The following is a 14,000-nucleotide window of genomic DNA, read 5'->3' as shown; positions in this document are numbered from 1 at the left end:
TAACTTAAGGCTTCGAATGAACGTAGACAAGGGCGTGACCGTCTGTTCATATCGTGTAACCCTAATCGCACGGTTGACATAACTCTCAACTCGATTGCGTTGTGGCTTCGTTCTGTCATCAATCTGGCGTACCGGTCTCGGGAGTTACTGGTAGCGGGGTCAAACCCGCACGAGAGCAGGGCGCTAGCGGCAACATTTGCCCTACACTCGAATATCTCCGTTCACAGAATATTACGAGGTTGTTACTGGCGTTCTGACTCGGTTTTTGCCAATCATTACCTCAGAAAGGTTTCTGATGAAGACGTGGGAGGGGGTGCACCGTCTTGTGCCGCTGATCGCGGCACAAGCGGTCATCTAGGGGGTGTGTCCAGCGCAATTCCAAACTCCGCAGTCGTCAGTCCTTGCACGGTGGTCAATCTGGGTCGTCTCCAATGTTCCCACGCCGTGCGTACAGGAGTTGGGGTCCTGCAAACCAGCGCACTCACACCACAGGTGAGACGGCTTTTTGTGTGTTTTGTCCTTATTTGTATTTTGACAATTATGCATTTAATTGTCTGTCGTGTATTCCAACCTTGTGATACATTCTTAAGAATACTGAAATTAGGTCACGCGCCTATTACATACTTTAAGTAGGCTTGCTCGGGGATATACGGTCTGAATGAAATTAATTTCCCTCTTTTCGACTGTTTAACCTGATCTAAGATTTAGCTCACACGGATACTGTGTTCTCATCCGCTGCGGCGATGAAATACCTATCCAGTGGGGCCGTTTGGAGTCACCAATCGTTTTGGCAATGACGATTGAGCCTTACGGTATGCGCTTGACAGTGCTTTGGTATTCCTATAGGGTAACGCCTAGCTAGGTTCATGCGCATCGAGTGCTTCCGCCTTGGTGTTTACTTCCGCTGGTCGGAAGAAACGCTAGCAGTCAGGATTCGGGTTGTAGGTGCTCCCCACCGCCTACTGTGGTAGTCAGCCTCGGTATAACAGTGGTAACGTATTACTTAATGTAATTTGTAGAATTTTCCTATTCGGAATATTCTATAAGTAATACGTTACCACTGGGCTGCTGCCCACCCGTCCTTCCCCCAAGCACGTGTCACATGGCAGCTAGGTGGCTACTCACATACTGCATGAGGTAATTGAGATCTCTGTGGTAGATTTCGCTAAAGCAGCAGTTGTGGGAGACAACAGCCTCGGTATAACAAGTGGTAACGTATTACTATAAAATATTCCGAAAAGGAAAATTCTACAAATTTTGACTTTGCATTTCTTGCAGGGGCTTTGACATAATCTTTATGGTACCTGTCATCTTTTAGAATCTTTTGCTTTTGCCAAAGGACGCGTTTAAAAGCTTGTTCCCTGTTACATGGGACTGGAGACTCATCTCTAAATGGAAGAGGAATTTCAAAATGGCCATCAACGAATTTGAGATTTTGTTCAGTGTCTTTGATAAAACGACGATCTTCAGCAGAATAGCCTCGTTCGTTTGGAGTCGATCCAAGATCGTGCTCATTGAAGTCTAACTCAAACAATTTCAAATTTGTTTCAGGAGCAATGCATTCTTTTGACTTTTCCATTTCTTTCAGAACAATTCTATTACATACTAAAGTGTTGTTGGAAAGATTGTGTTTGAGCTGTATTGGACCATTAATTGTCCAACCATGCCTATAAAGAACTGCAAAAGGTCCTTCTGGCTTCACCTAGGGCTGGAACAACTTCTAATGGCTGTAACGCAAGTGAACAGTTACTGCTTTTCAGTAAATCCATGTCAAGATTAGGCATTTGAACTGGTAATTTGTCAGAAACAGTTTTAAGATGAGAAAATTGTTTCAGTAGTTCAGTGATCATGATCTACGGGCATAACATCTTTGGAAAATGTGCATGGCAAATCTACGTGCTGCGTGTCGTCAAGATCTGAAACCACAAGGTCATCTACAGCAGATGTCTTGACAAAATCTATACCATTCCTTGTCTGAAGCTTTGATAGAGTAGGCGAACGCTTGGCACCAAGTTGATCTCGTAGATCTTCCATGATAAAGCAGCCTGTACTACCATTATCCAACATGGCATATGTAGTGATAACCCGATTACTTCCCTTCTGTTTCACGTTTATGGGAAGAATAGGCTGAAGAACAGTTTCGATACAGTTGTTGGACTTTGAAGCATCATGAACCTGTTTGACACGAGTATCATCGCTACAGCTTGTTACTACTTTCAGACACTACTTCGTTTGGCTTTTTCAGTGGCTGGAAGTTGTTATCGTGCATAGCGGTAGGATGACGTCTACTACAGGTTTTTCAAGTCCGTCTTTTTAGACAACCTTTGGCAGAGTGATTGAGGCCATAGCAACTGAAACATCGGTTACTTTCCTTTAAGAAGTCACACTTCTCGCTGAGAGACTTTTGTGCAAAGGATCTACAGTCATCAAGATCATGAGGTTGTTTGCAGAAATAACAAGTTGAAGAAAATCGTTTACCTTGTGAAGTGTCGTTTCCAAATTGAGTTGCTAGACTGGTTGACCGATTCCTGTGAGACATCTGCTTGGTCTTGTTGTGGGTCCCATGTGATATGATGCATCGTGCAAGTTGGTCAAAGCTTGCTAACCGAACGTAGGTTCGTTCGCCGACTTGGCTGCAAAGTCTATGAAAACCAGTGACATGGTTTCGAATCCTTGCTTTGGTTACGCGATCCCCCCACTTGGTCTGCAGATACTGTGGAAGCTTTAAGACAATTGCTTGCATATGTGAGCATGATTAAGAACAAGCATGTGTGAAATGTTTTGCATTACATGACAACATTTAATCAGGAGAAAGGAGAACTGTTTGAGTCCCACAGTCATAAATTTTCAATACGGGCCATGAAAGAATTTTGTTCAAGTATGCTGTAGAAACTTTATATGGGTCACCATATTCTTTCATCAATAAATCTCTTGCCTTGCTGTAGCCAGTATTTACATGCATGTAGAGACATCCAGAAACAAGATCCTTTGCCTCTCCCTGCAACTGTTGATCTAGGTAGTAAAGCCTAGCAGCATCGGTCTGCGTGTGTGGAACAATCCGGGCATCGAACGCCATCAAGAAAGCGCAAATTCCATTGGTCACCTTTGAACTTGGGGACTTCCGGTTGTGGTAAAAACATGGCGTTTGCCATCTGTCTTTGAGTCTCTAGGAAAACATGGTTTGATGAATGAAGTTGGTTATCAGATACACATTCATGATCTTGAAGAAAGTTATTTGAAATATTCTTATTTTCTGGCAGAATGTCATTTGCATTAGGATCTAACCTTGGATGCGAGGACTGACCAGTGTTGTAATGTACAGGATTGGAACAAGGATTCGATAATTGCCAAGAAGGCTGGTCAGTGCAGTGATTTGCAGGATTGGAAATTATTTGCTCATCGCGCATATCGGGTTTAAATTCGGATGTAAAAGGAAAGATCTGATTTATCTCATTGTGGTCTGTACCTCGTATCTTTACCTTCATCTCTGTTGTTGACTTTACCTCAGCATCGGCAGTTCTCTTGCACTGGTCTAGGCGATCTCCATGTCGAGCTCAAGCTCTTTCATCTTCAACTACGTTTCATGCATGGATGTCTGGGCCTGTGTCATCGAATGCAGCATGGTCTTTTCTGCACGGAGCTCAGCAAGTTTCGCTTTCTCAAAAATATGAGCAGACCTAGTAGAGCTAATGGTAGACTTTTTAGAATTAACTGAACGCTTAGATAGCCCACTGATTACAGAATTTTGTTTTGAAATGGATTCTCTGTTAACTTGATCAGACAACTCACGTTCAACACGTTGGATCCAACTCACGACCAAATCCCTGAAACCATGAGCTTCATTCAGCTTAACCGCAGCATGCTGAATAGACTTCACTTTCTCCTCAGGAGTGTCAAGTTCACAGGAATAGACCTGAGAGCATTTTTCGTAACTGGAAAACAAAGCAGCAAAATTATCAAGAAAAGATTTAACTAAAAATTATCATGATTGTTCATAAGAGAAACAAGTTCATTTTTGCACTGAGTCAACTCAGAAAGAGCAGCAATACTCTTGTTCCTTAGCAGAAGTAAATGTTCACTTTTGCCTTTCTCCATAAGAATTCTGTCGTACTGGACGTTGTGAAGTGTCATTCTCTTCAGTGTTCGTCCTCTACAGGATTGGAAACGTCTGAGTAATCCCGCATGTCTCTTGTAGCCATGACTCTTTAACTTTTAAGAACACAGATGTCACTTTTCAACAATTAACACCTGTTGTGCGATAAATTGCTTTACGGTTAAACGTTAAATCCCTGTACTGTTAAGCAATAAACAGTTCAAAATCAACTTCAAACGTATCCCGGACTGAAACTGATAACCGTTTTGAACAGTCTAAGATGAGTGTGTATTGGCCTCCATTACGGTAAGACGTTCAATATTCTGCCATTTTACCAATAATTACACCCCATTGTCTGTATAGTTTTCTGAACTAATGTGGATGCAAGACGACAAAACTAACTCGCATCAACAGGGTTTATTTCGTGACGTTTAACGTAGTACAGTTTATAGTTAGAGCCATGGCTTAAGAACAATTGATGACGAGTTGGTGACGAGTTGGTGACGAGTTGGTGACAAGTTGAAGCGTCGAAAAGTTGACCAGGTTCAGAAAACTACAATAAACAATAGCTTTCTGTAAATTCAGAAACATTTACAAATTTTCCTAGTATTTAACACATTCGAAATTGCATCCAAATGAAGCAATAAATACATTGACTACATTGAAATTCTGCAAAATTATCAAGTCACATTTGTAAATATAATGTAACAGTTGTGTGAAATATCTAAACAATTTTGCACTAAATTAATATTTTGGCATATATACAATTTCAGGGTGTTCAGAAAAAAACATAAAACCTAACAATGAAAGGGAAAGGTACTCACATGTGTCTTTACATAGTTCAAATATAGCAGGCAGTAGGGTGAGAACCTGGCAGCATGGAGGTCCAATACACACTGGTGAGCATGTGCTTCGAAATGCATGAGCTTTGAAGAGGTCATGACATGACCTGTGAGCTTTGACATTGCACATGAAGGTTAAGGTCACGAGGTAGTGGAATGTTACTGAGAACATGTAAACATTGTATACATGTATCTTAGAATTGATAAATATTCTGTGGAAATTGAACTTTAGAACATTAGTGTAATACTAAAGTGTCTTAATCATTGGACCACCATGGATAATAAGTTAAATGAATTGTAACAATTTTAACTTGATTTCATGTCATTTCACCAACAGTTCATACTTTGAAACATTAGGAAATCTTGCATCTACATAGGCATCTGCAGTGAATCAAATTACCACCAACATTCTGTCACTCGGGCATTACAAACATTGACCTAGTGCCTTTGATTGCCATTAAAAGCTTTGTCACTTCACCTGTGAATATTATGACAAAATCCTTATCGACTCACACGGCTGGAATATTATCTAGACCAACCCTGTGGGAATACCGGGGCAGAATGGGACATCGACATCCATGTTTGTTATTATCCCCCGCACAACAAAGTTGAAGGGGGATATAGAAACGGGCTCCGTCCGTCCGTCCGTCACGTTTTGTTTCCGGAGCATAACTCATAAACTGTTCAATATTTTTCATCAAACTTTGCAGGTCTGTCAGGTACATGCTGAACTGGTGACTTTTGCTATTTAGAAATTTTAAAAATTTATATTTTTTAAGTTTCCATGGCAACAAGATGGACTTATGCTCCGGAAATGAACCCTACCCTCACAGAACCTAACTCATAAACCGTTCAATATTTTTTCAGCAAACTTTGTAGGTCTGTCAGGTACATGCTGAACTGGTGCCTTTTCCTATTTAGAAATTTTAGAAATTATTATTTTTTACGTTTCCATGGCAACAAGATGGATTTAGGTTCCAAACTCTTCTTTTTTTTACAATTTCCATGACAAGTTCCACCTCGGTTAAAAAAGGTTAGGGTTTGTTTAGATTTAATTATGTCATAAATTCTGCAACAGGGACGGGGGATATAGCCACGTTAGTTGCAAACTCTTGCTGAGCTTTGTTTCCAACACTGCTACAAGAGTTACCTCCCATATACAATGTGCGGATGATACCGGAATTGGTATTAGATTAACCATGGTTTACAAATCAGTCATTATTCCTGCATCCTTTGATGACATCAACCGTGAAGATCCGGGGTAGAATAGGTCTTCAGCAACCCATGCTTGCCATAAAATATGACTATTCTTGGGGTAAGAGGCCACTAACGGGATCGGGTGGTCAGGCTCACTGACACAGTTGATGCATGTCATCGTATCCTAATTGCATGGATCGATGCTCACTGGATTATCTGGTCCAGACTTGATTATTTGCAGACCACAGTCATATAGCTGGAATATTGCTGAGTGTGTCGTTCAACAACAGACAAACAAAAAACTTTGATGACCTTAATGATGTGATGCCAAGCTGGCGTAGTGATGAACACATGGTCCTTGTTCCAGTGGGTGTACTCTGTGTACCCTGCACCTGCTGACCCCGACACGCCCTGTGCTGCTCAGCGGGAACGACACCATCCTCCTGGCTCCGTACCACACATTCTACCCCCAGCTGGAGGAACACATGTCCCTCGTCGGCATCTCCGCATCACTCAACCACTGGGATCAGCCACTGTGTGTGGGTGAGTACCCTTCTTAATCCCTTCCACAGTTGCTTATCTAAAAAATCAGACCAGGACATTGTTTTCTTGTAGAGTAAGGCATATATGAGATGACCAATCTTGTATTGCAGGGCCTGATCACCGAGACGAGACACCCATTTGGGAAATAATGCCAGTCCAGGAGTTCTTCACCTTCACTGTGCCCTTTGACATGGAAGGACCCACCAAGGTCAGTTGACTACACTCAGAGTAAGGATCAGTTAGGAGCGATGTTTCGGTGTAAGTTCTAAAGTACTCACGGAAATGAAAAAAAACCTGTTTTTTCGACCTCAGATCTTAAATTATTGCAGTTGATATACAAAATATGTAAATATTCAAACAACTAAATTAGTACTAATTGGGCCGTGGCACAAGTACTGCGTATCAAATGCTTTTATGCCTTTTTACACGTAAAAGTGTGTAAAAATGTGAATAAAACAGACTATTGTAAGTAGATCAAGGTGACCTATGACACCTTGACAACAGGTGAGAACAGGTGCATAATGCCTATAGTCTGTTTCTGCTACATGTATGTCAATTTGGACTTAGTTTTATTTTTGAATGTTGAAAGTGCCGACAAATTACCTCCTGTAAAGTACATTTTGTATTGTTCACTGAGATCAAACTAGCAAATCCAGACTAGTACTTTTCGAGTTGTTTTGTTATTTCGTATTTACAGCTACGTAACACTTTGTGTCGATTTTTAAATTGAGAAAAAGTTTTTTTCTATTTCCGTGAGTACTTTAACACCGTTATCAAGCAAGTGATGTACAGAGTATGGTTGACATACATATATATATATACCATGAACTCATCAAAGACCCCAATCATAATCCTTTTGTCTATATTACTGGCTTCTCCACCCCAGTGCAACTACATCTGATATCTTCACTACTGTATAAACACTGCCTGTATATACCCCAGTGCAACTACATCTGATATCTTCACTACTGTATATACAGGCAGTGTTTATACAGTAGTGAAGATATGAGATGTAGTTGCACTGGGGTATATACAGGCAGTGTTTATACAGTAGTGAAGATATCAGATGTAGTTGCACTGGGGTATATACAGGCAGTGTTTATACAGTAGTGAAGATATCAGATGTAGTTGCACTGGGGTATATACAGGCAGTGTTTATACAGTAGTGAAGATATCAGATGTAGTTACACTGGGGTATATACAGGCAGTGTTTATACAGTAGTGAAGATATCAGATGTAGTTGCACTGGGGTATATACAGGCAGTGTTTATACAGTAGTGAAGATATCAGATGTAGTTGCACTGGGGTATATACAGGCAGTGTTTATACAGTAGTGAAGATATCAGATGTAGTTGCACTGGGGTATATACAGGCAGTGTTTATACAGTAGTGAAGATATCAGATGTAGTTGCACTGGGGTATGTACAGGCAGTGTTTATACAGTAGTGAAGATATCAGATGTAGTTGCACTGGGGTATATACAGGCAGTGTTTATACAGTAGTGAAGATATCAGATGTAGTTGCACTGGGGTATATACAGGCAGTGTTTATACAGTAGTGAAGATATCAGATGTAGTTGCACTGGGGTATATACAGGCAGTGTTTATACAGTAGTGAAGATATCAGATGTAGTTGCACTGGGGTATATACAGGCAGTGTTTATACAGTTGTGAAGATATCAGATGTAGTTGCACTGGGGTATATACAGGCAGTGTTTATACAGTTGTGAAGATATCAGATGTAGTTGCACTGGGGTATATACAGGCAGTGTTTATACAGTTGTGAAGATATCAGATGTAGTTGCACTGGGGTATATACAGGCAGTGTTTATACAGTAGTGAAGATATCAGATGTAGTTGCACTGGGGTATATACAGGCAGTGTTTATACAGTTGTGAAGATATCAGATGTAGTTGCACTGGGGTATATACAGGCAGTGTTTATACAGTAGTGAAGATATCAGATGTAGTTGCACTGGGGTATATACAGGCAGTGTTTATACAGTAGTGAAGATATCAGATGTAGTTGCACTGGGGTATATACAGGCAGTGTTTATACAGTAGTGAAGATATCAGATGTAGTTGCACTGGGGTATATACAGGCAGTGTTTATACAGTAGTGAAGATATCAGATGTAGTTGCACTGGGGTATATACAGGCAGTGTTTATACAGTTGTGAAGATATCAGATGTAGTTGCACTGGGGTATATACAGGCAGTGTTTATACAGTAGTGAAGATATCAGATGTAGTTGCACTGGGGTATATACAGGCAGTGTTTATACAGTAGTGAAGATATCAGATGTAGTTGCACTGGGGTATATACAGGCAGTGTTTATACAGTAGTGAAGATATCAGATGTAGTTGCACTGGGGTATATACAGGCAGTGTTTATACAGTAGTGAAGATATCAGATGTAGTTACACTGGGGTATATACAGGCAGTGTTTATACAGTAGTGAAGATATCAGATGTAGTTGCACTGGGGTATATACAGGCAGTGTTTATACAGTAGTGAAGATATCAGATGTAGTTGCACTGGGGTATATACAGGCAGTGTTTATACAGTAGTGAAGATATCAGATGTAGTTGCACTGGGGTATATACAGGCAGTGTTTATACAGTAGTGAAGATATCAGATGTAGTTACACTGGGGTATATACTGGCAGTGTTTATACAGTAGTGAAGATATCAGATGTAGTTGCACTGGGGTATATACAGGCAGTGTTTATACAGTAGTGAAGATATCAGATGTAGTTGCACTGGGGTATATACAGGCAGTGTTTATACAGTAGTGAAGATATGAGATGTAGTTACACTGGGGTATATACAGGCAGTGTTTATACAGTTGTGAAGATATCAGATGTAGTTGCACTGGGGTATATACAGGCAGTGTTTATACAGTAGTGAAGATATGAGATGTAGTTACACTGGGGTATATACAGGCAGTGTTTATACAGTTGTGAAGATATCAGATGTAGTTGCACTGGGGTATATACAGGCAGTGTTTATACAGTAGTGAAGATATCAGATGTAGTTGCACTGGGGTATATACAGGCAGTGTTTATACAGTAGTGAAGATATGAGATGTAGTTACACTGGGGTATATACAGGCAGTGTTTATACAGTTGTGAAGATATCAGATGTAGTTACACTGGAGTGGAGAAGCCAGTAATTTAGACAAAAGGATTATGACTGATTGGGGTCTTTGATGAGTTCATGGTGCGACAGGGTAATAGCCTTGGCCTTGGTCTTGGTTAATGCCTATCAAAGAATTTACACTCAAGGTATAGGTTCCCAGTAGAGACAAACTAAACTGTGCTGAGGACTAATAAGAATCGGTGATGGTAGTCCTCATTGACTAGTAGCTGACCTAGTATTCAAATCTCGATGCAACAGTTTTGCTGCAAATTGGAACTGAATAAAACTGAAAATGTAACCATAGTAACCATTTTTGTCCAAGCAGGACTACCTACACACTCTGAGGATAAGTGAAATAAGTTTACACTAGTCCTCTGGACTAATCTTTTACTAGACATTTTTTTAGACTGCCTGGACCATCACCATAGATTGTAATGATGTAGCTGGAATATTGCTGTCTGACATAAAACAACATTCACTCACTCAACTGAGATAATAATTCAACAACTGCCGACCATTTAGCCCACCATCACAGAGGATTGACAATGTGAGTGGATGTCCTGGTATGTCCATTCATCCCACGTAAAATCTCACATTTTGTCATTTCCTCTGGAACCACAAGGCCTATGTGGTAATGATATCAGCAGAGGTGCCTACTTGTACAAATTTTGCATACTTTGTACGCTAAAACCTGAGACATGATTATACTCCCTACCTACTTCACTGTACACCACGTTAATCTTGTTGCAAGGAAAACAGTTTGTTTCGTTGTTCATTCTGTTTTATTGCAGTATTCTGTGACTGGATTACTGTATATGTGCCTCTGTAGCATTTGGAAGCATTATCCTTATGAAATATGAAACTTGTATATTTAGTCCAAACTTTTTAAGTAACAAAAGCTGAACATGCTAAATGAAACTGGTAGCAAAACAGTGGCATATGTGGATGAATTCGCATCTGAAAAATCCAAATTATATGAAAGTTGTCTTCAAGCAAAAATTCTTTGAAAAGTATTCATTGATTCTTGGAGGACAAAGGTCGACGATTGTACCGAGTGGAAGGAGTTGTGGGTCGGCATCTCTGTATCAGCATCAGGGGCGGGTCCTCCAGGTCACATGACACTGGATCTCAGCATAAAACCACACGAATTTTTTTTGTTATCACATGTAGTCCATTCCTGGAGGTCTGCCCAGCCGGCACCAGAAGGCAGTCGGCCAGCGGCACAAGGAGATTGACCGCTGGCAGAAGATGGTGAAAGACGCTGGATTGACTCGGGACCAGAGGAAGGAGTTCCAGGGCTTGGTTGAGACCAGGTTCCATGTAAGTCTTGTTTGTTTGTTTGTTGTTTAACGCCGCACTCAGCATTATTCCAGCTATATGATGGCGATCTGTAGTTAATCAAGTCTGGAACAGACAATCCAGAGATTGACATCATGAGCATCAATCTCACAATTGGGATGCGATGACATGCACCAGCCAAGTCAGCGAGCCTGAGCACCCAATCTTACGACAAGCCTAGTTGCCTTTTACGGCAATCATGGGTTGCTAAACACCTATTCTACCCAGATCTCCCGTGTACGTTGTCATGTGTCATCAATACATTCAGCATCATCAATATTTTGTAATCACTACGTTCCTCCATCAACCAGGAGTTGTACCAAGTAAATGAGTGAGTGATTGTGTTGGGTTTAACACCCCTTTGAACAGTATTCCATTTTTATCACGGCATGTCAACTTAATGTGGGAGGAAAGCCCGAAGTGATGCAGAGGTCTCAGACATTTACCAATTCGGTGAAACCCACGAGCACAGGTATGGTGCTGACAATCCTAGAAACATAATCGGGGCCAACCAGGATTCAAACCCACTATCATAATTTCTGGCATCAAAGGGACAAACCTCTGCACAGGGAATTGAGGTGCCTAAAATGCCTGGACCACCCATGGCCCTTCCGTAGGAGGTGAGACAGCAGTCATGGCTGCCTGAGTAGAACTACTCCCTGCTAACTGATTGTGTTGACCTTACAGGTGTGGTTATCAGAGATGGGTCACAAGAAGGAACTAGACAGTCTGGTGCTGCCCCTACAGTCCCAGGGCAAGAGATGAGACTCACCTCAACAGTCCCAGGGCAAGAGATGAGACTCACCTCAACAGTCCCAGGGCAAGAGATGAGACTAGCCTCGACAGTCCCAGGGCAAGAGATGAGACTAGCCTCGACAGTCCCAGGGCAAGAGATGAGACTAGCCTCGACAGTCCCAGGGCAAGAGATGAGACTAGCCTCGTCAGTCCCAGGGCAAGAGATGAGACTAGCCTCAACAGTCCCAGGGCAAGAGATGAGGCTAGCCTCAACAGTCCCAGGGCAAGAGATGAGGCTAGCCTCAACAGTCCCAGGGCAAGAGATGAGACTCGCCCCTACAGTCCCAGGGCAAGAGATGAGACTCACCTCAACAGTCCCAGGGCAAGAGATGAGGCTAGCCTTGACAGTCCCAGGGCAAGAGATGAGGCTAGCCTCGACAGTCCCAGGGCAAGAGATGAGACTAGCCTCGACAGTCCCAGGGCAAGAGATGAGACTAGCCTCGACAGTCCCAGGGCAAGAGATGAGACTAGCCTCGACAGTCCCAGGGCAAGAGATGAGACTCACCTCAACAGTCCCAGGGCAAGAGATGAGGCTAGCCTTGACAGTCCCAGGGCAAGGGATGAGGCTAGCCTGGACAGTGATGTCCAATAGTGCCAGGACAAGAGATGGGGCTCACCCCACATGTGTGAATCTCCACAATGAACAAGTTCATCAGCATTTACAAGAAAACAATAAACAGTGTATGTTAGGAGTGATTGTGATGACACAAACACCTGCTCATGTTCATTAATCAGGTTTCTGTCATGTGGTCAGCATTTTCACACATGATCTACCAAAATAAGTCATTTCAAATAATTTTCAAAATCATTTCAAATAATTGCCAAGGAAATGTACATCTAATAGTCAAAATTGATGATACCCCGTTGAACAATGTTTACTCACTGTTTTAGACATTTCTTCTTTGATGGGCATTTAGAAGTTTGAGTACTAAGTAAGGATAAGAATTTATGAATGAAAGACTTCTTTATTACAATTAAGAGCGATGTTTCGGTGTAGGTTCTAACACCGTTATCAAGCAAGAGATGAAAGCTTACTTAGGGCAATATTACAGCAGTATCATTGCGAGGGACACCAGAAATGCCCTTCACACATTGTACACGTGGGGAATCGAACTCAGGCCTTTGGTATGATGGGCAAACACTTTAACCACTTGGCTACCCCACCGCACCTTTTGCTACTTATAAACATGCAGAGCTGCAACAAGTGGATGTTGTGTCAGCCATTGTGATACAACAAGACCACGACAATCTTAAGGATAAGGTGTACAATGTATAGGATACATGTGCTATATTGTGTCCATATGCTTGAAGGGAGGTAAATATTTGTCACAGTGATATAATTTCAACTCATTTCAAAAGTTATGTCTCGTGAATACTATGTTATATATTGATATTTACATCATGTACATTGGCTACGATTGTCATATACTACTCAAAAGAAGTTAAAGAACACCCTTTCTTTTCATATGACTATGGTTACTCGTCCGATTTTTATTGATTATAGTTCATCTGTCATGACCATTCAACTTCTTTTGAGTAGTATGATGCTGATGCAGAATGTTTGTATCTTATTCATGAGATTGCATCGAAGGCTGGTGAAAACATGCACTTAGCTTGGTCTTGCAATTAAAGTTAATATGAAAATGTTCTTTGTTATTGTGTTTCCATAAGGAACGTGAAAACAGATTTAGTTATCAAATACAGAAATTTCACAGGAAGAATAGCAGGAACAAGATAAGAAAATAATTGGGATTGATGACATGCATCAACCAAGTCAGCGAGCCTGACCACCCAATCCCGTTAGTCACTTCTTACAACAAGCATAGTCGCCGGCAAGCATGGGTTGCTGAAGACCTCTTCTACCCCGGATCTTCACGCAACTCTGCACAGCGAATCGTGGCGCCTTAGACTACTGGGCCACCCGTGCCCCCTCACTGGGTTAGAACATGTCCCAAGCAATGTATGCTGGTCATAGGAGAAGATTTACTGGATCAGATGGTCAGACTTAGTGACTTGGTTGATTGCGAGTTGTCATATCAATCACTGGATTGTCTGG

General features: G+C 41.5%; 2 protein-coding genes and 1 pseudogene across 2 annotated transcripts in view; 2 read left to right on the top strand and 1 right to left on the bottom strand.

Moving 5' to 3' along the window:
- The window catches only part of LOC139472286 (TBCC domain-containing protein 1-like), a 34,575-nt gene extending 22,567 nt beyond the window's left edge, over positions 1 to 12,008 (top strand). Inside the window, exons 16-19 of the mRNA XM_071254718.1 lie at positions 6,500 to 6,675; positions 6,786 to 6,883; positions 10,982 to 11,131; positions 11,837 to 12,008. Of these exons, the coding sequence (XP_071110819.1) occupies positions 6,500 to 6,675; positions 6,786 to 6,883; positions 10,982 to 11,131; positions 11,837 to 11,914 (502 nt within the window). The 3' untranslated portion in view covers positions 11,915 to 12,008. The remainder of the gene's footprint in view (positions 1 to 6,499; positions 6,676 to 6,785; positions 6,884 to 10,981; positions 11,132 to 11,836) is intronic.
- On the bottom strand, positions 1,548 to 2,743 carry LOC139472417 (uncharacterized; annotated as a pseudogene).
- On the top strand, positions 11,944 to 12,675 carry LOC139472178 (snake venom metalloprotease inhibitor 02A10-like). Its single transcript, XM_071254553.1, has one exon. The coding sequence runs from the start codon at positions 11,944 to 11,946 to the stop codon at positions 12,673 to 12,675; it is 732 nt and encodes a 243-aa protein (XP_071110654.1).
- The last annotated feature ends 1,325 nt before the right edge of the window (positions 12,676 to 14,000 follow it).

The sequence above is a fragment of the Haliotis cracherodii genome, unplaced genomic scaffold (genome assembly GCF_022045235.1).
Source record: "Haliotis cracherodii isolate W230 unplaced genomic scaffold, xgHalCrac1.p SCAF_24, whole genome shotgun sequence".
NCBI lineage: Eukaryota > Metazoa > Mollusca > Gastropoda > Lepetellida > Haliotidae > Haliotis > Haliotis cracherodii.
The sequence above is the reverse complement of the archived record's forward strand: the minus strand, read 5'-3'. Positions and strand labels throughout refer to the sequence as shown.